This window comes from Calypte anna, chromosome 3, assembly GCF_003957555.1.
Source record: "Calypte anna isolate BGI_N300 chromosome 3, bCalAnn1_v1.p, whole genome shotgun sequence".
In the NCBI taxonomy this organism is placed as follows: domain Eukaryota; kingdom Metazoa; phylum Chordata; class Aves; order Apodiformes; family Trochilidae; genus Calypte; species Calypte anna.
The window spans coordinates 41,899,242-41,925,290 of NC_044246.1; the positions used below are offsets into that span (position 1 = coordinate 41,899,242).

At 38.7% G+C, this 26,049-nt stretch overlaps 1 protein-coding gene across 1 annotated transcript in view; it reads right to left on the reverse strand.

Moving 5' to 3' along the window:
• PCSK2 (proprotein convertase subtilisin/kexin type 2) overlaps nt 1–26,049 on the reverse strand; it is a 101,783-nt gene that overhangs the window by 31,546 nt on the left and 44,188 nt on the right. Inside the window, exons 3-5 of the mRNA XM_030448334.1 lie at nt 20,384–20,497; nt 19,676–19,784; nt 18,057–18,094 (exon numbers count right to left, since the gene is read on the reverse strand). Of these exons, the coding sequence (XP_030304194.1) occupies nt 18,057–18,094; nt 19,676–19,784; nt 20,384–20,497 (261 nt within the window). The remainder of the gene's footprint in view (nt 1–18,056; nt 18,095–19,675; nt 19,785–20,383; nt 20,498–26,049) is intronic.

Consider the following 26,049-nt stretch of genomic DNA (forward strand, 5'->3'; position numbering starts at 1 on the left):
AAATTAGTGTAGCTATTTGTGAGGTGATGCAAGAGCTCAGGCTACAACTGTTCACCAGGTGTTATGCTACTTGGGGTGGTAGGACAAAGGTTAAACCCTATTTTCCAAGCAGTGGTGAAATTGACCAAACGCTTGGGTCTTCCATCATAGAATTATTTTTTAAAACCCATTTGTGGTACTAAAACAAGCAGTCATATTCTAAAAGCTTTTCAGTGCCCCCAAAATATAAGTTTCTCAAAACTCAATTGTGGAAACAGCCTTGGTGGTCAGTACATATGCCTGAAAATCCCTTTGCATATTTTCGTGGTCCTTGAGTTGACAATATGGCTTTCAGGCACTTTTGAAAAATGTCATCCTATTGCTCTGCTTTTCACATAAATCTAAATCATTCCTGATTTTGCTCCATCAGCAGAGTTAAGGACACTCATCAACTTTTTGATTCTGTATCTGAGAAGCAAATGGAAAATTTCAGATAGTCAAGTGCCATCTTATTTCTTAATGAAAAAATAAATTAAGGGTGACTGAAAATTAAGCTTTTAAAAATATTTAGAAGCTTCCTCTCAAATGTATGTTCACAGAGTTTATATTTTAATAAACACCATACTCAAGGAACAGAATTATGTTAATTCTTAATTAATGTGTACTTGTATTCTTTTTTCAGATTTGGCTGAGCATGCTATTGAAGATAATTTGAGACTCATGTATGAATAGCTTTGCTCCTAAAAACATTCCCTTCAGCAGATTCTCAGTTCATGGGGTACAGAAATAGACAGTCCATCAGTAGTACCAAAGTCTTTGGGTTTTGAATTTAAAATCTCTAACTCTCAAAACCTTGTGTGCCACAGAGAAACAGGAACTACATCATCCTTGATCCCTGAAAGGTAAAACTAAATCTCTTTTTTAAGTTACTGCGATTTTTTGTGGTGATCATTTCAGAAAGCCTGGTTACATATTCAGCATGGACAATAAATATTTTGCAGCATTTGAATGGAGCAGAGATTTGCAGAATGGCTGTCCTGCAGCTTGATGCATTCTCCAGCTCAGACATAGCTGAATCCTTTCGTGACTATCCTTATTGATCTCTCTACATCTCTAAATTAAGGACTTAATTTTCATCCTGAAGACGGCTTCCAATAATATTAGCTATAGCCACAAATTCTCAGTGCTTCTAAGTCTCTGTGCCCAGTTATATATTTAATTTACCTCTTTTCATTACCACAATTGCTTATACAGCACTTCGAATGACACAGATTTGTACGAGCTAGAAGTAAACAGAACATGACTTTCAGCCAGCAAAAAGAAAGATAATTCGACAGTGGTCAATAAATAGCACACAGAGAAGGCAGACAGGGAGTTATTTTTCATTACTTCTCATAATATAAGAACTATATAATATATAGAAATTGCCAAAGGGGAGATTAGAAGCAGCATAAAACAAGAAGTACTTTCCCACATATCATGGAATGAGTTACAACATTCATTGCTCCCCAGCAATATAGAAGTTAGAAGACTGAATGAGATCAAAAAATGGTTAAAAACGTTAATGACATATAAATCTGGAAGGGGTATTAGATTATGTGCTTCCCCCTTCTCCAACAGTCCATAAAAGAGGGAATGCTATATGCTAGGAGGCCATAACCTGGTAGATACCACACAGTCTGGGTCACCATTCTGCTCTCTCCTGGCTGCTGCTAGAGGCAGGATCTTGAGGCAGAAGATTTTGGGCCTCACCCAGTGCACCCAGCAGAGGCCATGTGGCACAGACATCCCATCTTAAAGCAAGAGAGGATGTTTGCATTCTGCTGTTCTGAGGGGAGCTGCGTCAGGATTTGTGCATGAGGTCAGGATTCATTCAGTACATGTCTGTAAAAGAAGAGAGCTTGCCAAGGGAAAATCCAGTCCTGTTCTTTATTAATGAATGCAGCATTTACTCCTAGTGGGACAACCTAGAAAACCACTTCATGTGCTAAAGTCCAAATAAAAACAATGACTATGGAGTAATTTAATTAGCAGATAAAACCTATTCTGTCACAAAGACTAGCTTGGCAACCTTTGGAGAGAAATGTATTTCAATAACAAATGAAAGGCACTTTCTTACGCGACTCCCTTGGACTAGACAGAGCCTGGAAACTATACAAACTGCAAGTAAGTAAGCTTAGTTATTATGTAAGCAGTGATTTCAGACAGTTTACTTCAGGTAGGTATGGTGGTATGGTCTAACATGGTACTAAGTGTTCAACAAAATTCCAACATAGGACTAAATTTCAATATATTGATGTCTTCTCATTCAGTCAGAACTTCTGGTTTCCCTCTGAAAATACTGTACAGATGAAAACTTGAACTCAGCCATGTGTCTTTCCCATCTGGATGAAATGTAGTCCTAGTTAAAAAGACCCTATGTACAAAAGGGTCTGGTGAGGCTTATTGTCCAGGACATCATCAGACATGCCAGCACCTAATGGGAGCTGTCAGCCACTCTTGATTCTAGAATTCCTTCATACGAAGAATAATAGATGGAAAAGCCCTCTAGCTGTGCAGAGGTACCACTTGTGTCCTGAGTGGTGATAGGCAAAGAAGTGCTTGCATGAATGATTCAGCCACCCTAGAGCAGACTGCAGCTCTGCTGTACGTTCTGTGTAACCAAATGTCAGCTTATGGAAGGGCTGCTTTAGGCAGGCTGTAAACAAAGTTGTGCAGCACTCTTCCACATCCTGCAGCTCTTATTCACTTGATTTTGGATAACTGCACTCAATAGAAAAAGATATCTTATGTAGCAGGAACATCTACAAAGTGCAAAATTAAGAAGAATTCTTGGAAAGAAAACAACTGCTGACTGTATGATTTGTCTTCATTAAGGTCTTTGAGAAAAGACAGCAAGCTTCAGCTTCATGAAGGAATATTCCGCCTACACCATGGAAGTAGAAGAAGAGATAATGAAACAGCAGTGACAAGTACAAATGGACTGCTTCAAATCTCTAATTTAAAGATCAAGTCCTCAACATATTAAGTAAGTTTCAACACTGGACCAGAAAGGTAACCGCTTCGGTAGGTAGCCAAAATGTTTCATCTTGTATTTTGGAAAATGAATATTAAAGACTCTGATCTAACAGTCTCTTCCCCAGGATGGACTCCCCAGCAGGCAGCAAGAGAGGGGATTTATCACTGTCATGGAGATGTAACCAGGGCAGGAACCCGGGAGGTGGCAATCAAAACCAGAGCAGATTAGGATCTGCAGCATCTCACTGAAATGAAAGCCTTTTGCTTTTCAATTCAGATTATTCTGTTTCCAGATTTTATGCCAAAATAGTCTACTGGCAGTTATTTCTCTTACACTTGACATGTTTAATATTTGTTTTTCAATAACTAAGGTAGTTGCCTAGTTTCCTACAATTAGCTCCATGGAACAACTCAAGCCACCAGTCTTGGGCACTGATCATAAACTGGGGTCTAGACTCAGACTTATTAGTCATAAGGCAAAGAATGTTAAAAATAAACAAATCCTATCCTTCATGTTCAATGCAAAGCAACTTGAACCTGATGTTTATCATCTGTCACTATCTATGCAAAATTACTTATAAATAACATTATATTATTAAAATGGTTGTTTAATTATAAGAGAGAAATTGTGTTGCATTTCAAGGCATATATTTATTTTTGCTGTCAGCATCCTGCATCTCTACAACATGCTAACAAAAAAGTACTGAATCAGATGAGATTCTTTCAATCGTTTACTAATTAAGACCTTGGATACCATGATGTTAACAGATTACTTGTGCCTGTGTATAAAACTCTGCCTTTCTTAAAATAAGCATTTTCTAAAGAATTACTCTGTACTTTTAAAAATACATGCTGCAAAATCTTCTTTGTAAAACATTAATTCTGTAAAATATGAAAATGACAATAAATCAGTTGTCTCATGTGTTGTTCAAATCTGTAATAAAATTATATACCTTGAATAATGCAGCAAGCCCGTAATTTTTTACAGGGCTTTACAAGCCTCTAGACAATAATTCACACATTCTTCTTTTTCCCTCTGTAATTCAAAAAACGTGCTCACGTGCTAGTTCAGGAGACAAACAATTAAGGACAAATGTCCCACCGGTCACAGTCTGATTGTATCCATGAAGTTAAAGCACCGGTGAATTTAGCCCAGAGATTTGTATCTTTTAAAAGAAAACATTTTTAACACAGGTGCCATCTGGTCTTACCCTCTTCAGGCAACTGCAAATCCTTAGAGATCTGAGGCAGAAGCCTATTGCTTGTTTGATTTCTTTACTGATCCAAAGAGCCGAGCAAACCCCTGGGCTCAAATTACAACATAAAACATCTCAAAGAAACTGTGCTAAAATAACACTAAAAATCATATGGTGGAAAAATGAAGTTCAGTTTTGTACACACAAGCTTACGAAAATAAAATACGCTCACCAGGAGGCAAAAAATGGGGACAACGTTGTATTTTGCCTAGGAAGGTTGCTATAAGGCATAAAGGTCATTAATGAAACACAAAGGTACTGTTGCTAAGTCAGCAGTTGTACAATAAATCCTCTCCTCTATAATGTGGAAAACACACTGTTCTATTTTGCTTTGCGGCACCATTTTTTTGATGGAAAAGAAAAAAACTGCAACTTCTTAAATGGCTCTGCCACTATATGAACTAATTTACATGTCCTACCCTACCATCAAGGAAATTCAGAGCTGCACTCAAAGACCTTGTCAATACCAGGAATATATTCACAAAGTAATAGGCTATGTACAAGAATATTAACCTTCAAGATTGAAGTCCCTGCTGATGAATATCATCTCCCTCCAGAAGTATAAGCCTTTTACCCAGTTCTTACAGGTACACCATAAAACTAAAAAGACAACAGCATCTTGAATAATGAAGAACTTTTCTGCCATGCTCCTTTAATAACTGTCAGAAAATAATGCATCAGATCAAATCATCATTTGAAAAAGATGCAGTAAAGAAGTGTTCTGGGTCCTGAGTTATACTTGAGATGCCCAGAAGCCCTCTTGGTAGTCCAGTTCCAGATATTCATTAAAGGATAGGCCTGGCTGGAGAATGAGCTGGCACAGAGAACACCGCTGTGGTGATTTAATTTTCTATTTATCACTGAAAAAACTCTTATTTCAACCTCCTAAACACTCATCAAGCATCTGAGACTGCATCAAAATAGTGGAACTACAGCCAGAAGAGGATAAACTGATTACAAACAACAGGTGACTACTGCTTAATTTTTAACAGTGAAAATATTTGAGATCAAGTGCTAACAATCCCAGTAATCCAGTTAGTAGAATTTATAGGAAGGAGTGCTTGCCATCTCACCTCTGATGCAGCTTCTTATTTTGCAAAGCTGAACCTTCTTCACTGCTTAGTTATATCAACAAACAAGCAAAATGCAACTGAAAAAGACATGGGGTCTTATGCTACAATTTTTATTTATCTTCATTAAGGTAGCATTAACTTTAGAATAATAGTAATAAAGAAAAATGGTTTTACTGAGGTCATCTCACATTGTGCTCTTTTTCAAGATTAGATAGATTTCCTTTGACAAGTAATTGATGATCTTCTCTACATGTCACTTGGCACTACAACATCAAGCAATCTATTATTTTACTTTTTCTCCACTCATTTCTTTCTTATCTCCCCTGCAACAACCTTACAAAACCGACAGGAATTACACTGCTGGCTGGTGCTCTTCTCTCAGAGAAAATTCAGATTGGGCAGATTTTTTTAAAGACATGTAGAATTATTATTAATTTTCCTGACAAAACTTTAGAAATAGAACCAGCTTATTGAAATATCCTCCATTTCCTCCCTGCCACATCTTCAGTTGACAGGAAAAAGCACAACAAATTGAAGCAGGGATGAGATTTTATTAAAATCAAGCAGCCAAAGGAACTTGTGCTTATAATAAAGAGGCTGCTGCACAATTCACCTCTTGGCATTCTTCGCCTGCTCTATAATTTTCAGGTTGATGTGGAGGAAATCTGAAGCGTATCTCCAGCTGCTAATTACTTTGTGCCAGAGCTCTGAAGGCAAAAACAAGTTAACCTGCAAGAAAAATGAAATCTACTTCTGCTTAGTAAAACATCACTTTATTTTCAGAGAGGGTGCACAAGAAACTTTTAAGCTAAACCTGCAACACACTGAAGGGGTACCAAAGGTTCATAGGGAGGTACATTGCTAAGACAATTACATTAGAAAACAAAAATAAATCAAGCAACTAATCTAATACAGTTTCAGGGCAAGCAGCAAATTTAAAGCTTTAGACCATGGAATAAACTCCTTGATTTCTTTAATTCGGGGGAGGGTATAAAAAAAACGTGGCATCTGAGTGGCTAAAGATACAAGAGCCATGGAATTATTTTATCATAACAGCAAATACAGCGAGGCCAGTGACTTCTACTGAAAAATATTGTGAACACACACTTCATCTAGCTTTAGTGTTCCATTTTATTAAAAACCTGGCCCATATCCCCTTTTCAAAACATGGAATTCTTTTTTGCCCCTCAGATACTTCAGTTATGTACTAGTGTGACCTGCTGAAGCTGAGATAGCAATAGAGGTATAAAGCTGGCAGCAGAGAAATGAGGTTCAGGTCCATTATTCTTAGTTATACTCCTGTAAGAAATAACTGACAAGTTTTTCAGTGCATCAAATATATGCGGGGTCCTGAGCTGCAGTAAAGGTTGTGTTTGCAGTGTTTTGATGGCAGCCTGCATTTGCAGCCTCTTTCAGGGATGAGATGGAAGGAGAGCTGAAGTCCTCTTGCTGCTCTCAGCAAGCCTAATCTGAAGTCTACTAAAACCTGCCATGAAGAACAGCAGGAAGGATTCAGATGACACTCAGTATAAAGGTCTCCTAAGTGGCATGTGGCAGATCATAGAATCATAGAAAGTTAGGGGTTGGAAGGGACCTTGAAAGATCATCTAGTCCAACCCCCCTGCCAGAGCAGGGTCATCTACAGAAGGTCACACAGGAACAAGATAAGCGACATTTTTTTGCCACCAGGGGAAAAAAACTATAACTTAGTTTGCAGTACAAACTCAGCAGTCATTTGGATCTGGTTGCTTAGCATGGCAGGCTGGGAGACTTGGCCACTTGGACTGGGAGAGCAAATATCTCCTTGCTGCTGTGTGTGGCTAGCAGAAGTCAGCACCCACATCACTCTGTGACTGCAAAGGTATCACAGTCAGAGTCACTAAAAACTGAAGAATATTCATCAATGCTCATAACAAAATTCAGGAATACTGGGCATGCAGTCATAATGGCAATCAGAAATTTGGCAGGATATTAAGGGTGACTCCTGTAATGGGTAACACCAATCACATTGTCACAAAACAGGCAAACTTCAGCTTGGATGGTTTGGGGAGTTAGTTAAAAAAGAGCTCAGGTCCATAGTGGTTATGGAGACAGAGGCCAGGGAGAGCTATCTTGGTGATTAAGAGAAACTGAAAGTAAAAACAGATGAGACAAAATACCCAAAGTGGTTGGGTACTTTTCTTCTTCAAGTTTTCTCAGCTGATGAGAGGAAATAGCTTCAAGTTGTTACAGAGGAGGATTAGATTGGATAATAGGAAAAAAATCTTCATTGGAAGGGTTGTCAGGCACTGGAACAGGCTTCCCAGTGAAATGGTGGAGTCAGCATCCCTGGAGGTATTTAAAACATATAGATGTGGTGCTTAAGGACATGATTCAGTGGTGGATGTGGCAGTACTCAATTAACTGTTGGACTTAAAGGTCTTTTCCAACCAAAACAATTCTATGATAAAAAAGAGGAAATTGTCAGCAACTGTTCCACTGGTGTTTCACCTAAATTTCATGAATATGGGAGACAATGAATGGACATGTGAAACTGACATTATAAGTGAATCGAAAGCAGTTGAATATTTCAGAAAAGAGACTCAGAAAACTATCACCTACATTTCTTTTGCCACAAAAAGCAAACCCAGATTGACTTACATGTCTTAGAGCTAGAAGGTCTTGGAGATCTACTGTTTTATTCCAGTTGCATGCTGACCTCATTAGCATTGTTTGAGAGCATTCCAGAAGAGAAGTAATAATGTGACTAATACCTGGGAAGACATGCGGAGTTCTCAGCAATTTTAATGGACCAATTTCTATGCTTTTGTTCTAATGAAAAGGTTTGCATTATTTATTCCATGTATCTGCATTCCATGCAAAGCCAATGGACACCCAAATCCAAACTTTTAGGAAAAGAAGGTAGGATCTTCAGAACACATTCATATGCAAATCCACACATACTACATTTTCTAGGTGTTCATGCTTTTAAATAGTATACGATCATCCCAGATTTTTGTCTTAGAGATTACTATATTGGATCACAGCTAATGTTTTCACACTAATTTACTGGATGGGTATGTAAATTTAAGAAATGTCCTAGACATCATTAGCTAACTGAAAGATTCACAATTAGGTCAGTCAGACATGGAATCACTGGTGACTAATTCTGCAACTGATTTAAGTGCCACTGAATTAAAGTGATATAGTTTCTTACAAGAAGTAATTTAGAAAAACATGTGCTAGCATTGAAGTTATGAAGTCCTTGAACAGAGCACAGCCTTTGTGCTCTCTTTGGTAGGTATCCAAAGAGAGATTCATCTTCCTTAATAAAATCCAGACCACAACCTGCAGAACATTTCCAGTGATCCCCAATCTACATCGAAGCTTATGAGTAAGGACAGCACAGAGAACGTAGGACTGAGGTATGCACTACTATATCCATCTAATATTCACCATGCAGCAGCTACAAAGCACTGGAAGTGGCCAAAATTTCACCAAATACAAGCTACTGTTCTACAGTAAAACATGCTATACTGGGCAGTCACCTTTCCACAACTCTTGATATCGTCAATTTGCTTAGTTGAAGCTCAGAAGCCTATGCTTCTTGCTGTCATGATTTAAAAAGCAGCAATGCACAGCAGAGCAAACATTACAAGTGAGTTATTTTTTATGATCTGCCAAACTTCTCATTGCTCTGAACTTAATGGGGAAACTACCAGTGACTTCAATGAGGCCAGTACTTTATTAGATATTGTGCACTGCTATTCTGTTCCTCATAAGAGGTGTTCATTAGGTTTACTGCTTCTGTTGGGAATAAAATAGAAATGAAGAACATTATATTTGAATCAAAGCAATCTGAAATAGGGCAGGCATTTAAAAATATCTTAACCACCTACATAGCTACTGAGAAGCAAAATACTCATATGGAGTACATAAATGCATACGACTAAAATCAAACAATGCACAGCAAACAGCCATGTCAACATGAAGTGCCAGGACAGACAAAAATGTAGTTATTTTCAAACAAACACCGCTGATTTACTGGCACACTGAAAAAGAGGGGTTTGGAGATCATTGTCTTTATCTACTGCATTCAGGATATCAAGGTTTTGCAGAAGCAAGCAGACTCCTTGTATCTCCCTGCTCTCCTTTTCTGTAAGTTTGTCTTGGCCAAAACTCTCCATTTAAATCCAGTTGTATGCCCACTAGTTAAAAGCAGATTTGAGACTCTCTTTGCTAAAATCATCAATGGGCCTGAAAGTCTCTAACATCTGTCTAATTCTGATGAATCTTTATGAAGGACTAGTGTTTCCCACATGCACCATCTAATTCAGGCTTCCCTGGTGACACCTTGCTAGCCAAAATGTAACTACAGCATGAAGTTTAATTAAGTTCCATTTCAATGCTGATGGATACACTGGGATTTCAACACTGGCTAGCATCTTGAACAGTATGAGCTATTAAAATAACTATCCTTAGAAAAACAGAAAATAAATAAAAGCTTCCAAATGGAAAAAAACATCTTCAAAAATGTTTTTTGCCTTTTTCAACCCAAAATACGCTATTTTCACTTTAGAGAAACAGAAGCTCTTTATTTCATTTTGTGGAGCCTGGTTTTAAAATTACATGGTGTTTGCTGCCTCCAGAGGACAATATATCTGATCCTGTTCTCCTTAGTGGACAATGCACCAGGGTGGGATCTTGCTGCTGCTGTTCTAATTCAGCACATTCTGGAAGTCAAATGTTTAAAATGAGGTTGAACTGGTCCAAAATATTTTATTTCTGTTTTCCTGTGGACACTGCATTTATGAAACACTCATCTTTGCTAGCAAAAATATTGATCTAATAGAGGATTTCTGGCTAATTGGTCTGCAGAAAGGGAGGCAATAAAAAACCAAACTGAAGCAATGCCAGGTTCCTGCATGACAAACAGTGGAGACTAACATTTTTCTTGCCCAAATAAAAGAGGAAAATATTTCCAAAAAACTTACTTAGAGAAACCCCAGAGAGAGGCACAAGCCAATTTCAAAAGCACCAGCCAGAACTGATGCAGAAATGTCCTTAGCTGCTCTCTTCCACCCCTGTGCATTTCTCATTTCAACAATCTTAATTTACTTTCCACGGATGATGCCTTAAGTGAAAATTAATACCACAGCTTAATGATTAAAGTGATTAGCCACCTTGCACTTTCTCAGTGTGGAGTTGATTAATTAAGTACATTGATTATAGAGAAAAATAAATGTTGTAGACAACATGTGGTCTTTAGCTTGCAAAACAAGTGTCTTAGGCACCATCGCACATCACTTGCATGCATTTCACTTCAAGATTATCCCTTTCAGGTGGCTCTGATATAGAACAAAGCTTGAAGCTCCTTGCAGCATTCATTGCTATTTAAATAATGTCAGGCAAAAGCAACTCATTATACTATCATCTTTCTGACTCCAAAGGAATTGTACTTTAAGGATAGCCAGTATAAATCAGTGCACCCCCTATGAGGCCATCACCAGTGGAGTGATGCTAACTCCAGTTGTACAGATGATGCTAAGTTTCCAGCCCCAGAATTTGCCATGCATTCAGGGTCTAGATCTCTCTTTACCAAAGCAGTTAGCATAACATCTCTCAGTGGGAGAAATACAGTTTTTCAGCTGCAAACACAGCTCTGTATTTGACACAAATCATCTCTCCTGAAGGCAATCACATCTTGTTCACAAGCTGCAGTCTCCTTTACAGAAAAAGCCTCTTTCTCTGCCCTCTGGCCATATGACATGATCCAGAGGAGGAACACTCTTCTGTTCCATCTTTTTAATTGAGTTGAAAGCTAGAAGGCTATGATAACAACTACAAGTACAAAATATTATTTTGCATGAAGTAAGAATAAACTGACATCTCCTTTACATAGCATCATGGCTTCTCTCTCCTTTTAGCAGAGCTCATGTTAAGTAGCTGTAAGGCAGAAAAGAGGAACTGTACAGTCATCTTAGACTGCAGCATATGAGCACCCTGTGGCACCTACCTGCAAAACCAGTTACTGTTGGGAGCAGGAGAGGACTGTCTGCAGGACCCCATTATGTTTTCCAAGATGTGAGGCATTTTCTCTATGTGACAAACCCAGCACAGCCTTTCAAGTGCACAGAGAACCACATTTGCCTGGCTGATCTGATGAGAGAAGGCAGCATCTCTTTTTCAGCCTTTCACACATTCAGATTAAAAAACCCCCAGATTGCACAGTACAGAGAGATGAGCCCAGAAGCTGATCCTGCACATAATAACATAAAGAAGAAAACAGTCAAGTCTGACACAGGTAACTTCAGTCCCTTCCCAGCAGCTTCTAACTTATTCCAGTGAAACATTGCTGTCTTGCATGTCTTGAATGATCATCTTCTAAATGTGAAAACCGGCATCCTAGCTGCCAGAAGCCACCTGAGCAGCATAAGTAGCCCAACAGAAGGCCATCACTTTTAGCTGCTAAGGCATCAGTCAGCCTGGCATTTAAACACTTGATCCATCCTTCTGCCCTGGCAAAAAAAGAGGTTTCATTTTGCCTCAACAATCTCTTGACAAAATTTCTGCTGCAACTTACTTTAGCATCATCCATCAGTGTGTTTACTAGATTTTCAGTATTGATAGAAGAATTGTTTGTGAATTTATCACAGGTTGTGGCTGAAAATTTTTAACTGTTACTCTGATGCTTATTTTAGAAAACCTGTGAGCAAAAAACCCAACCTCAAAGCAACATCAAAACCTCAAGTGAAACCAAACAATCTAAAATCCAGCTAGTGCTGAAATATCCAAAACAGTTCATTCTGTCTCTTATTTTGTGGTAATCTATGTATAATTTTAACACCAATACTAAAAATAGGTAAAAGCATCAATGGCCAGCATGCAGAGTTTTCCCATAAAATACTTTTGATGTAGTAGCAGTAAAGCTTTATAGACATTAAGTGTCTAGTGCATATGCTCAATAACCTTTTGAAACGCAGTAGGAAATGGCAATGTAACTGTCTCAGGACCTTTTGGAAATCATGCTGTAGCTAACCATTTGCTGACGCCAGGCAAGGATGAGCCTGATTCTGCCATGGTTCAGCTTTATGTTCCCTGTGGATCCCCTGGGCTTATATTAATGACAGTGCAGAGACTGGGAGCTTTTCAAGGTCATCAGAGGGTTTCCAACAAATTTCTGTCTTGGAAAGGCAATGTTTTTCTCATCGTCAGTTGTAGGTGAACTCTATTTGACTTGGGCAATTACATCAGCTGGGATTTCTGTGGGGCAAGATTATCGATGTCAAACCAACATGGTTCAATAGATGCCAATGGCTTTGTCAACTTACAAAAGCTGACAATTAGGCTCCAGTGATTTTAGTGAAGACACCAATGAGTTAATAGTGCTAAATCATTGAGATTAGGCAATCAGCTTCCACAACAATTTGCTGGTCCTTTTGCTAGCATGCAGGGAGGCCAAGGCATACTCAGAAATTCATGCTAACAAAGGAAATAGTGACTTTCTAAAATAAAGAAGACTTTTTATGCTGTTTGTAAGATTCACTGCACATATTGCAATGTATAATTTATTGCCTGTACTATTTCTTGTTTCTTTTGTGGCTGTAAAGATTAGTCAATAATGTTTTTGTTCCTCTACCAAACAATGGAAATCGCAGCTCAGAACAGAAGTAGAACATACTTCCCTGCTTCTCTGCTTATGTGATAAGATAATTATTCCAAAAATATGCTGCTGTTTGCCTCCCAGCAAGGCAGGGAGAAGTTGTAACCACATTAGCTGGTGACAAGTTACCAAAAGTTGTTAGAGAGACTGCTTTGGAGATGTCACCAAAGTGGAAAGAGAAGGCAGCAAGATGACCTGCTGTTCACACATAAATAAGGAATGGCAGAAAAATTCAGCTAACCCCAGGGTAACTCTGGGAAGCCTTCTCTCATTCCTTACACATGGCTTTTTTTGCTCAGCAAATGCTTTCCTGAGTACAGCTTGAGTGACTGCTGGCAGGGGCCTCGGGAGACAGAACAGAAGGTTGTACATGATACAGAGAAAGTTAGGGAAAGGACAGCAATAAAGTGCTGCTGGGATGACTCCATGTTTGCTTGTGAACATTACAGATGTGCAATTCCACCGATTTCAAAATCTTTCTTCTCATCTAAATATTTTATATTATTATCTACTACTAAGAACTGCTGCCTGATTCTCAATTTACAAGTACCAGTACTAAACAAAAAAGCCACATATTCACACAGTCACCTACACTTTTCCTACTGTAAATGTTTGTCTTGCTCTCTTTTCCCTCTCCATTTTTTAAAGCAAGCATTCTGCTTCAGGCAGAGTTAGGACACTGAAACCAGCAATTTTTTACTCCTGGTGGGATCCTGATTTTCCTCACTAGCAATCAGGGACAAATCCACTTCTAGATGATCAGCTCCCTGCTGTAAATGGGATGATGCAGCTACACTGACCTTCACCAGCAGACACTGGCAAAGTAGAAAAGTACTGCAATACAAGAGAGATGAGCTTAACATTTCTGTTCATGACACAACAAATCCCCACTTGGTCCCTCAGGTCTTTCTTTGACAAAATGTACCGAAATTTGTAATGTAGACATCCACCCCCTCCTCTTTTATTAGGCATAGCTAATATGCAGCCTTAGTACCTCACTTCTCTTTTTCACTCAGATGCTGGATCTTGGAGAATTCAGCCCTGAAAATTGATGGCTTTGTATGTACAGTCTGAGTTGAAAGAAAACCATGGAGTATATTAGGCTTCAGCTTTTTAATTATCACTTTGTAATGAAGAGCTCTTTTTGTGAGAAAAAAAATTATTTCCTGAAGGCTGAACCTCTGCAGGATTTCCAAGGCTTGGAAGAAAATATTGATCGTTTGACAATGAGTCTCTCTGCATTCATGGTGCAGAATGGAAAATTCCAGCTTTGCCATAACGCTCTGATTCCAGAAAAACAAGTAGCTATACTGCAGCAAGCTGGGAGAGTGCTAGGAGGACAGTCCATCTAGACCCTGAGCAGGCACGCTCCTTTCCATGTAATAAAATGCATTAAAAATAGAAACGGATTATTCAAGCAGTAAAGCTCAGAAATTAAAAGGAAAAATACAAATTCAAGTGCACTCCATATGACAGGTCATAGTTCAGCAATTTCTAGGAGAAAACGCAAATTGTTATTTTTCTTTAGAAAGCTCTTTCCTTTCTCTGACCCTTCATTTTGTCTGAGTGCTAACCCCTATTAAACTATTCAAGTAAGAAAACCGGCAAATAGAAATTAAAAAGTCAAATTAAGCTGAGAAACCAGTGCCAGGTTTTTATACTTGAAAATGCTTGAGTGCCAAAAAAAACCCCAACAACCACCTTTGAGAGACTTTCTAATTGCTCCCAATTTTCCAAGCAACATATACAGACATCACCAGGGTATGCAGGCATTTACACACTTGAGAAACATAAGCTATAGGCTTTTAACTTCCTATTAATAAACAATGTAACTGGGAAGCTGCCCCAAAATGCACACACTGTGAAACACCGAATGTGTGGTATAGGAATAGTACAAAGATGAGTGCAATTGTTCTGCCAGCACTAAGCAAGTTAACAACTCATTCCTCAAGAGACTCATTTCACTGCATTTTTGTCTCAACTGATCTTTCCTTCAGCCAAATTTAAATCCCCCTCTTTAGTTCATGCCCAAATTACTGCCTCCTGGGAAAAAAGGCACCCGTGGTCTCTCAGACACAGCAGATGCTGTCAGAGCAGGATCTCTGAGGACTCCAGGAAGCCTGTGCAGTCTTGGAGCCAGAGGAGGAGAGGCCAAGTGTAGGTGAAGGAAGCTCTGCAACCACTGTGCTGCACTTGGGCAAGGGAGGAGACGGAAGATTTTAGCAGTGGGAGCAAGAGTCAACCTTGCCCTCCATCCAGCCACCTCTCAGACACAGCAGCTCCAGCCAGCTCTGTGTGAGGAGGTGCCAGCACCTCTTACTGGTTACCAATTATTACTCTTTTAGTAGCCACTTTGCATATAGTATGCTAATTTATCAGCACGTGTCCTTGCTGGGTCCTCTAGTATATTCAGCACAGATTAAAAGTGAATCTTAGGCAAAAAAAGAACAATACAAATTCCAGCTTGATTTTTTTTTTTTTTGCTTCCTCCCCCCCAGGTGCTGTGACAGACATGAAGCACAGATTTCATGTGACAGGTTATATTTTTGCATTTCTGTATTTAAGCATTTGGAATGGTATCTCATTTAAAACTATGGTTTTCAGATGGGGTTTCTGGTGCTCCTTTAATGACTGTCTAACCAACCATTTGTTTTTCAGCCTTTTCTCCCATGTGCCTGGCTATTGATCTGCGAGGCACAAGCCAGGCCTAATTCTGCATTTAGCATTGGCCAGAAAATCTTCTTTTGCCCCTTTACAGCCTGGTCCATTGTGCCATTGTTGGGAAGCTCTTTGTTCAGGTAAAGTAATTCCTGGACAAAACTGTTTGGATTCCCATCTCAAGATCAGTCTCCACACAAGTCTTTCACAACTGCCATAAAAGGCTTTTTGCTACCATACCGAGGCAGATTTTCTTCCCCATTTTTCATCCCAACATTTCTTTTCTGAACTCTCAGATTTCCCTCCAGTTCCATTATTTTCTGATTTCTACCATCATGTCTGTGCTTCATCCTTCTCCATGTCATTTTCCATTAATTTCCAGAATATTCAATATTGTCACTCTGAAACCAATACTCTTCTGTTAAGGCTAACAAATATTTATCCAGACAGAAAATATTTTAGAATTACAAGAGAAAACACTGTACTACTGAGAAATCTATTTTTGGTTTCTTAGCATGATCCTAGGTTCACTGATAACAACAGAACTGTTCATATTTGACATTATCTCAGATACAGCGTGCAGATTTTGTTTATTTGAGACATGACTGTTAGAACCAGAATATTCCCAATACTTTGAGCAAACCTGGTTCTGAGAAGTGAGTAAAAAGCACGTGCTTTGCCCAGATCATGTGCTAGAACATACATACAGATCATAATTCCTGCGAAAAAGGGTGCCTTTTAAAAACTTCTTTATTTGTATCAATTTATGGGAACATCCTACTGAATTATTCCTCTTGGGAGAGAATTTTACAGTCAAGGCACAGAGTTTAATTACCTGTTATCGAAGTTAAACCAGTTCATAATGAATGAAACTGCCTATCCTGTACTTTACCTCTGTGGTCAGCTATTTCCCAAATTCCTTGCCCAAAGTAAACACATTCTATAGCCATTTATTTATTCTCTACCAAATGTGCTTTGCTACTTGCAACAAGTAGATTTTTCTCCTATATGTTATTTTTTTTCCAGTTGCACATACATAAAAGAATTGTCTCGTCCTTTCTCATTTTGGAGCTGTTATACCTGAATGGTTCCTAGTTTTAAGAAAATTTCTGCTTGCCTTTGTTTTTCTTTTCATAGACTCATAGAGTTGTTCTGGTTTGAAAAAACCTTTAAGATCAAGTCCAGCCATTAAGCTAATACAGTGCTAAACCATGTTCCTAAGCACTACATCCAGACCTCTTTTAATCACCTCCAGGGATGGTGATTCAGCCAGCTCCCTGGGCACTCTGTTCCAGTGTTTAATTAACCTTTCAGTTAAGAATGGTTTCCTAACATCCATTCTAAACCTCCCCTGGAACAACTTGGGGCCATTTTCTCTTGTTCCATTGCTTGTAGTTTGGGAGGGGAACCTAACCTCCTTTCAGGTAGTTGGAGAGAGCAAGAAGGTCTCCCCTCAGCCTCCTCTAGATTTAACAACTCCTGTTGCCTCAGATGCTCCTTGTAAGACTTACTCTACCAGAGTACTCTACCAGACCCTTCACCAGCTTTGCCTCCCTTCTCTGGACTCGCTCCAAAACCTTCAATGTGCTTGTGGGCCCAAAGCTGAACCACAGTATTCAAGGCACAGCCCCCACCAGTGCCAAGCACAGTAACTGCAGATGCAAACAAACCCACATTGCTCAGCTGAAGAAGCCTTCTGGAGAAGAGCAAGACCTAGAGCAGAGGACACTGCAAACCCCTCCCAGAAAGGGGCCATGGCTTCTTGATTCCTGTTGCCCAAAGAACCACCACAAGCAGGGTGTGAGAGCAGCGTGCCACAAAGGCAACTTAAGTCCAGGGGTGCTGAGAGCCCTGTTAGGGGCTCAGATAGGAGTGTTAATGCCAAGAGGGGTTGAGGAGAGCCTGGAGGAGCTAAGAGTGGTAAAAGCCCTCCAGTCCAAAGGCCTGGAGCCCAAGGTAGTTTTGAGGAACAATCAACTGGCACAGCGTGTGCTGAGAATACACAATCTGCCCCACAAGTGTGTGCTTTGAAGCCTTGGATCAAATCACCTGTTTATAAAGGAATTAAGCTGTTCCTGGAGCTTTCAAAGGCTCTGTGGCCCTCCAAGTGTCAGGTGCACTCTGCATCTTAATAGCAGGATTTAGAGCCAACTCCCAGGTTACTTATTTCTGCCCTAAATCTAACATTACAAGCTGCAGCTTGTTTCATGTGAGGAAACACTGCCATTCACCCCCCCGAAGAGCCTTGTCACCTTTCCATTCCTTGCACAGGCAGCCCCATTTTTAGCCTGCCACTTTCAATGTGAAACGTATCATCTGTAAAATAGGAAATTCAGTTGTACTGATACTCCAATATCTAAAATTTTGTAGCAAAGGGACGATAGCAATAAGAAAATCCACATTTTACAGGAAAGGCGAGCATGCACTTACGTAATTTGATGCAAGGTCGGGATGCAGATAATCAATTCCTGCAATAAGATAATGACAAAACAGAAGCAAAGGGTTTAAGATTTTTCAACAAAAAATTCTAATGATCAGTGAAAAAAGAAGTTTCCTTTGCAACCATAGGAAAATTATCATGGCAAACAATGCAACTGATTGAAGTGAGATCCCAGTTTATAAATATGGACTTCTGAATGGGGATACCACTCATTTCTGAGGCAGTTCTAGCTAAGAGTCTTCATTTATTTCATTAATTTATGTCAAAATCCAGGTGCCATTTGAACAGGTGAGCTCTAGTAACAAAAGTTACTGACCTGTTCTCTAGACTAGATCTTATTTACTTACCAAGATGAGTTTAAATAACAACAGCCACCCATCTCACGTTACCTTTTGATCATTACTCTGCCCCATGTCTCCAACCACCACACTATTACATGCTCAGTTTTATCTGCAAGGAGACTGTTGTATTATTATCACAATTATTCTGATTACTCCCCTTCACGTAGATTTGCATGAAGAGACCCCTGTATCTGTGGAGAGCCTTACTGATCCAAATGGTAGATGGACAACAAAAGTCTCCATGAAGAACCATGGTATTCAGGTGCTCTCTTCCAGGGTTACTGGAAGTGAATATAAGGCAAACTACCCCTTCCTCTAAAAGCTGGGTCTGATGGGCCAACAGTTTTATTTGACCTGAAGCTCAGTTAGTCATCAAACTCATTACAGTCATGATTAGCTATCCTGAAAGCTGCCCCTGTGGGATCAGTGAAATTGTGATTTCTCATGACATCACATGAGAGGTCATATCTCACGTGAGATTTATCTCTCACCAATATACAGATCTCTGCATCTTTCTTACTTCTACACAAAACTTCTTTTAGGATTAAGCAGCTGAGAAACAGTCATATGAGACTATATCTCAGTTGAACATAGAAAATCAGGCATTTTATTTATATGGATCCAGACATTTTACTTGTTTACTTATTAGTATTAATTTTAGTTAGTTATTAAAATGAAAGCATTTAAAATTTATCTCAAAGAAAAGTGATGAGAAACTGCACGAAATTCCTGTAGTTCAGCAAGGAACTCACAAATAGGACAGCTGTGATATCAACTGTACCTTTTATCTTTAGCTTCCCTGATCTTAGCCTCAAATTATTATATATTTAATATTCAGCTCTTTATTGACATTTAGCATGAAAGTTTTAATTATTTCAGCTGTCAAGTATGACTTTGAGAATAACGTAACCCAGAAAACGGTCTCATAAGTACTTTTTGCATGGCAATTACATCCCCCAGTCAGAAGTCAAGGGGAGTCTTTCCTTTGGCTTAATGGCCATTATAGTGTGCCATAGAAGATATCTAAGTGATAACTGCAATCTGCTTTTAATGCTTGGATATCCATGATTCAGTGTCCCTAGTGAAGTCTTCATAACATTTTTCCTGAAGATCTCAAATTCTTTATGGAGGCTGGTAGTCTCACCACTATAAACAATTTACTTTTAAAAACAATTTACTTTTTTTTTAAAAAAAACTTTTTACTATGATCACATAGGAAAAAAACCCAAATAATTAAAATACTCAATTAGCAACAAGTTTTTACTTACCATCATCCATAATTCCTATTGTAACTCCCTTCCCTGTGTATCCCAGCTCCCATGCTTCAGCTACATTAAGGTCAAGTCCAGGAGTCCCATCTGCTTGACCAGTGTTAATCTAGTAAATGAGTGAAAAAGGAAGAATAGCTTTTTTTACTTGACAGATGCATTTTCACAGCCACTAAATTTTTTTTTCATATCTTTATATGTATCTTTGGCATGTACTCTTCATTTGTTTTGGAGTGCTCACCTGTATGTCTATGTATCTACTTCAATAATGTAGAGGTAAAACAAAAGAAACCCAACAAAACAACCCTGGGTAAATTCAATTCTTTGTTGTTTACAAGATTTGATTAAACACTGAATCTTTTAGACCAAAAAAAGGACTTTTCTACTTAAACGTGTTAGGGCATTGGGTGAATCCAGACAAAAGCTAGAACACACGATCTTACAGAGAAATTGTTAGGAGCAGGAAATACAGTTCCTCTTTCAAACCTTCTAAGGATCTTTCCACTGACTGAAATGAAATTTATTGAAGTGTGCTGGGTCCCAGCATAAAATTCGTACAGTTAAAACCAACAGGACTGAGCTTTGAATCCATTCCCAAGTTCTTGTCGCATACTGAGAAAGAAGCCTAGCAAAACACTGCAACAGTAGAGAATGGCTTGAACGTCAACTATTTAGTTATGATTACTGTGATTTTCTTTCAAAACTTACCAGGTACCATTGCTTTGTAAATAAAGGATCATTCATATTGATGTCAATGTCATTGATGTCTCTATATCCTCGCTTCCTTCTGCTGAAGCCTTCCTGTTGCACAGCTTTCTTTACCTGGAAGAGTTACATTTTACATTTTTAGCTCAACCACATATACAATGGTTTTTTAACCTTGCTTTCATGAGAGATAAGGATTATGAAACCACACTTTTTGTGTCTCGTAAGCATTTGCAACTTTTAAATCAGTGATGGAATTTAGTCAAAAATGGCAGAGGTAGAAACCTCCAGGACTACTACAATGGCTCTGTCAGGGAGAGATACCCAGAAGGTTCCTATCCAGAGGAAAGCTACAGCTTGAACATATTTTAGATATCCAACAATCTACATAAGAAAGAGCCTCTATCCAAGCATCATTATTTTAATGGGTCTTCTTCCCATACTTCTCTTTTTCACTGCCACCATAATCAAAACACTGTTGTTATTAGAAGCTAAAATTATTTAATTAATTCTCAATATGTCACTGATCCAACCTGCAGGCATTTGAAAAAATGAGGATGTAAGTCTCAACCATGCTTGTATTTTTCCAAATTTTTCTCCAGGGTATTTTAAGAATATTAGATAGCCTTTCCTGCCAAAGAGGTTTGCTGAGAGAAAAATCTGGTGTTGTGTGATTTCATCATACTCCTGAGGTTCTCAAAAAACATTTCCTGTAAAGTGATATATTTTCAGGGATTATCCTTGCAATAAGTAAGTGCTAATTAAATACACTGACAGGAAAAACTAAGTGGCAAAGAAGTCACTAAACTGACCACACTGGCTGAAGTGTAAGCTATGAAAAAGCTGGTCATGAAACACAAGTAGACATATTTTTATAGAGATCCTTTTCTTTCTGAACAGCAAAATCCACGAAAGTATTTAAGTAAACACTGTACAAAATAATAAGAGTTAGACAAACAAGTATCTTGGGGTGCAGGAACTACATATGTCAGACCACAATCATCTTATTTATACACTTGTAAAAGGGCACTCCTAAGGGAGACCACCAGATGGTAGTAATTGGATTTAAATTATATGATAATATATTCCCATACCTTGCAAAAATGTTGTCAAGTTTGGCATACTCTTTTTGTACTCTTCAACACCTGGAACTGAGATAGCATGAAGAGTCCCAGCATCTAACTTAAAACATACCAAAAACCTAGCCTTCTTGATCAAAGAAGAATGTCTAAAAGCATAAACTGGGGATACCTTGAGCTGCAACAAAAAGCCTGTAAGACTTCTAACATTTCTTAATATTTCTTGAAGAGAGATTCATGGTTATTAAATAAGTCTAATAACCCAGAGAACCTCTTCTTCATGTGACACTGGCATTTCTGATTAAAAATATGTATACAGGAGCTACATCGATGTGTCACAGTAACTCATATTGTGTCAGTCAAAATCAACAGAGGAAAAATTAATCCAAATGCTAAACCAGATCTTGAGTCAGTTGAGTCATTCTTGGAGGTGTCCTGTCTTGGTTAATTAAAGCAGAAGCCTGAAAAAACATTGCCTGGTGAGGTGCTGAAGACTGAGATGAAACTGGGATCTAACTGTTAGGGACTAAAAGCCATTTTCCAGAGAGATATATTCTTTCATTTTAACCCTGAAAACCTAGTATCAACAATTGGTGAGACAGATGGGGTTGTACATGCCCTGAAAAGGCAGCACTGAGTGTTTCTAAAAATGCAGTTGTATGGATTCTATCTCCTTAAAAAAAGGTGCAAAATGATAAAATTCTGAATTGGTAGGTGATTTCATTTATACATATGCTTCCATTACATGTGCAGGTTGATTAAAATCAGAGCACACTGAAAAGGAAGAAAAAACCTAATATACAAAAGAAGCTGGAAAGACAATAATGTTTAAGTAGGACCCATATGAGGTGAGCTGTACAGAGTAAAGAAAGATATAAGCACACTGATAACTCTAAGATAAGGCTCCGTGATGCCATGGAGACAACAGAGCAATCACCTGTCATTCCGCCTTCCTCCGTCACCACCCCTGCATCTCTGCTTGCAACTGCAAACCCCAAGCTGTCACGACAGAAAATAATTATGAACAGAAGCCAACCCTCCCTTTGAGGGATGCCAGAGAAAAAGATTTAATGCGTTTGTGCTCCCACACAAGCTTGCTGGCTCTGCAGGACCTCCTGCATTAAGGCACTGGTTTAGGATTTAGTACAAAAGGATTTTTACTAATGAAAAAGCAATGCTTCAGATCCCTGGTTTTTCTTTAAGACAACCTAGAGGAAGTGGGGGAGCAATTTGCAGAAATAGGACAGACTGATTTCCCTCTGCAGAATCATCTCATTTGTCTGGTTTGCTCCATCTTCACAAATATACTTTATTCTCTATGTTATAATTTCCTGAGATGAGGAAATACATGCCTCAAGGAGATACAGCCTTCTCTGAACTAAAACCACTCTGTTTTCTGTCTGTTTTCTGAATATTTCACATGAAGAATAGGTGCATGGGTTGTTACCATCCACAGATGTATCAGTCTCAGAAATTCTGAGGCCTCTTTTTTACTACTGAAACAAGGGCTTTCTCCTCCTGTTCATTAGCGGTCATAATCCATACAATACATCTAGAAAATATTAGGCATTTCTGTCATGAAATCAGACAAAAGGTTTAGGGAAGGTCTTGGTAGCCTCCTCCTTACACTGGAGACAAATTGCCTCATTTATAATTGCCATGTATACGTATCTTACCCTGCATGAGGCAAGAAGTTGCCTTTCTCATGATGAAAATGAGTCTAGAAAGCAATCATCCCAAGGAGCAGATAACATTTAAATAAATAAGATAGCTGACTCAGGAGAATCCTAGTCTTCTTGCAAGCTGGGTATCTACACTAGAAAAATGGTGCTTTTCCAGAGCTGGAAACTTGTGCTTTCATATCTAGTGTAGATCAGGAGAGGGACCACATCTAATTCTGCTTCTGTCTTATGGATCTCTTCTTAAAGAAAAACAGGCTTTCCTATGACATCAATAAAATAAATGCATTAAATACCATGTCACAGGTCATATCTTTCAAGAACACATACAGGAAGGAACATCTTTGCACGTGCAATAGTAGAAAATAATAGAAAAACATTTTGATCTTATAATAGCCATAGTCCCCTGTGCTTGTGTCAAATTCAGACCTGGAATCCAGCCCCCAGTCCAATACACAATGCAACCTCATGCCATTTTTTAAATATTTATTTTTCTAATTGAAGCAGGAAAACCAGTGTTCGTAAGACTAAGGCTTCTGATAAGAGCATCTCTAAATTACTTGAGCCTGTGCAGCATGACACTTACTAGAAACTAATGAAGGAATGAAATTTTTTTTACTAAAATAGCATGCATTATATGGTATCAAAATTTGGCTTATTTATCAGCAATAAAAGCCATTCCTAATTCATACATTCCTTCTTCATTAGGATACCAGATTAAGCAGAGAGCAATATTGGAGCATCTATTTATTAGTATGTGACTAAACAATGGAAAAGTTGCTAGCCACACCATAATCAGAGTGAAGGGCATGTATCAAACAAGATAACCCATGGATGATGAGATCCTTACAAGAAAAAAAGGTTTAAGTATTGATTTTTAATATATTTGTACTTATGCATGGCACAAAAAAAGTCACTTGGATGATAATAAACCAGCAGGATACTGATGCAGAACAAATTAACAAAATAACCAATTGACTGCAATACTGCTCCGTGAGGGCCAGCAACTGCAGCACTCTAACTGAGCTCTCTATGCTCCTGTGAATGCCAAAATAATCAGCTCCTCGTTTTGACAGAAGAGAGTTAATTGTTCTGGTGAGCTCCTGCAGTTAAATGACTGTCATATTGAGCCTAAATGACAGATTTACTAAACAACATCAGCAGGTGCACCAAAGGGGAACAGTACACCCAATCCCAACATCAAGAATCAAGACCTTCTGAACACAAGAATTAAGGCCAAATGCCAGAGGAAAAAGACAGACACAGTGATAATATACAGTAGATATGGATTCCATGGTATTCAAAAAAAGAAAAAAAAAAACCAAAACAGCCAACCTAGCAATGAGGTGATCAACTTAAATAATGTTTTTTTCTTCTGTACAGCTCGAGTCAAGACTGGTCTCCTTCTGAAAGAGAAGTAGGATGTTTGAAACTGATAGTCTGTATTTTTGAAGAAATCAGACTCTCCAAGTGCCTTTTCTGCCTGTATCCATTAATCCCTGGGGAGTTTTCTGCACAGGGACTCAAGTTACTTCTTGGTAGGTGAAGTGAGAGCTGCTATAGCAAAGATGTGGCAGCTGTTGAAGCAAAAGGCGTTTGAAACATGAAGTTTAGCAACACAACCTTACATGTAATTTCTAAGCAAAGGACACATGAAGAACAGTGTCTTCAAATGGAAAGATTTTGTGAAAGCAAAAATGCGTATCTTTCCATGAATACTTGTATCATTCTTGCCTTATGCATTTTTAAATGGCTATTTTCATAATGACAAGCATAGACAGCTTGAGAATTGCGTGTACTTCTGGGAAATGTCAAGCCCACTGTAAAATATGTCAAATTTTCATTATTCTTAGCCACCCCTCTACCTTGCTGTTTCTTTTTTTGGTCTGTTACTACTTGAAACAGTGTCATTAAATACCAAGGACCAGATGGTTTTTTTCACTTATTATACTTAGATGTTCTGGACAAATTCCAGTCTTCCACTTTCTCTAACCAGCCCCATTTGCTTCCACAAACACTACTAAGTTATATTAAGACCATCAAGGTATATTAAGACCATCAGATACTAAAGTGTCAGGACACTTTTGGTGTCCCCAGTCAATCTCCCTTGGGATGTCTTTTCGGTTTTCCTTGACTCCAGCTTAACTGTACTCTTTGAGCAATTTTTTCCTCTCTCTGGATACATTACAAAAACACCACACTCCCAGTAGAATAAACCATGGAGAAAATGCAGTCAGCATTAAACTCCGACAGTTACTGACTGACTTGCACAGCAAAGTCTGGTATAGTTGGGGCTCCTCACTAATTTAACTGCAAAAATCCACTGAAAACTGTAACACTACAGTCACTTAGGAAACTACCCCAGAAGTTCAGCATCCATCAGACAACAGTAAAATGAGAAGGTGAAAGCCTGAATTCAAAGGTTCGACTCAGGCAATTAACCTTTCTTGATAGAAACAATTTAAAGAACTTGTGTTTCAAACAAGTTCATATTTTTTTAAGAATGATGCAAGACCTGACTTGCTTCTGCCTTGTTTTGTGACCTTTTGTTTTCCTGATAGTAGTTCAGTGCTTGGTAAATAAGGAGCTTTCAAAAAATAAAAGAAGGGGAAAAGAAATCAATATTTTTGTCCATTTAGCAGGCCTCTCACAGTCCAGTGACATTCAGGAAGCAGTAAGTAAAGAGACAAGGAATCAATGTGTAAGAGGAGGCCGTAGATCACATTCAACCTGCTCAGCTAAGCAATCAATAGCACTCCTCTAGATTCTACTTTGAAATGCAAGCGAGCTGTTTAGGCTGCAGTGTAAAAGCAATGTTGAGTATGGATGGCCTGCAATGGCAAATGACAAGTTGAGGCATTCCATGTGACAATCTGGATCCAGGCCATCCCAAACACTGATATAGGCTGGG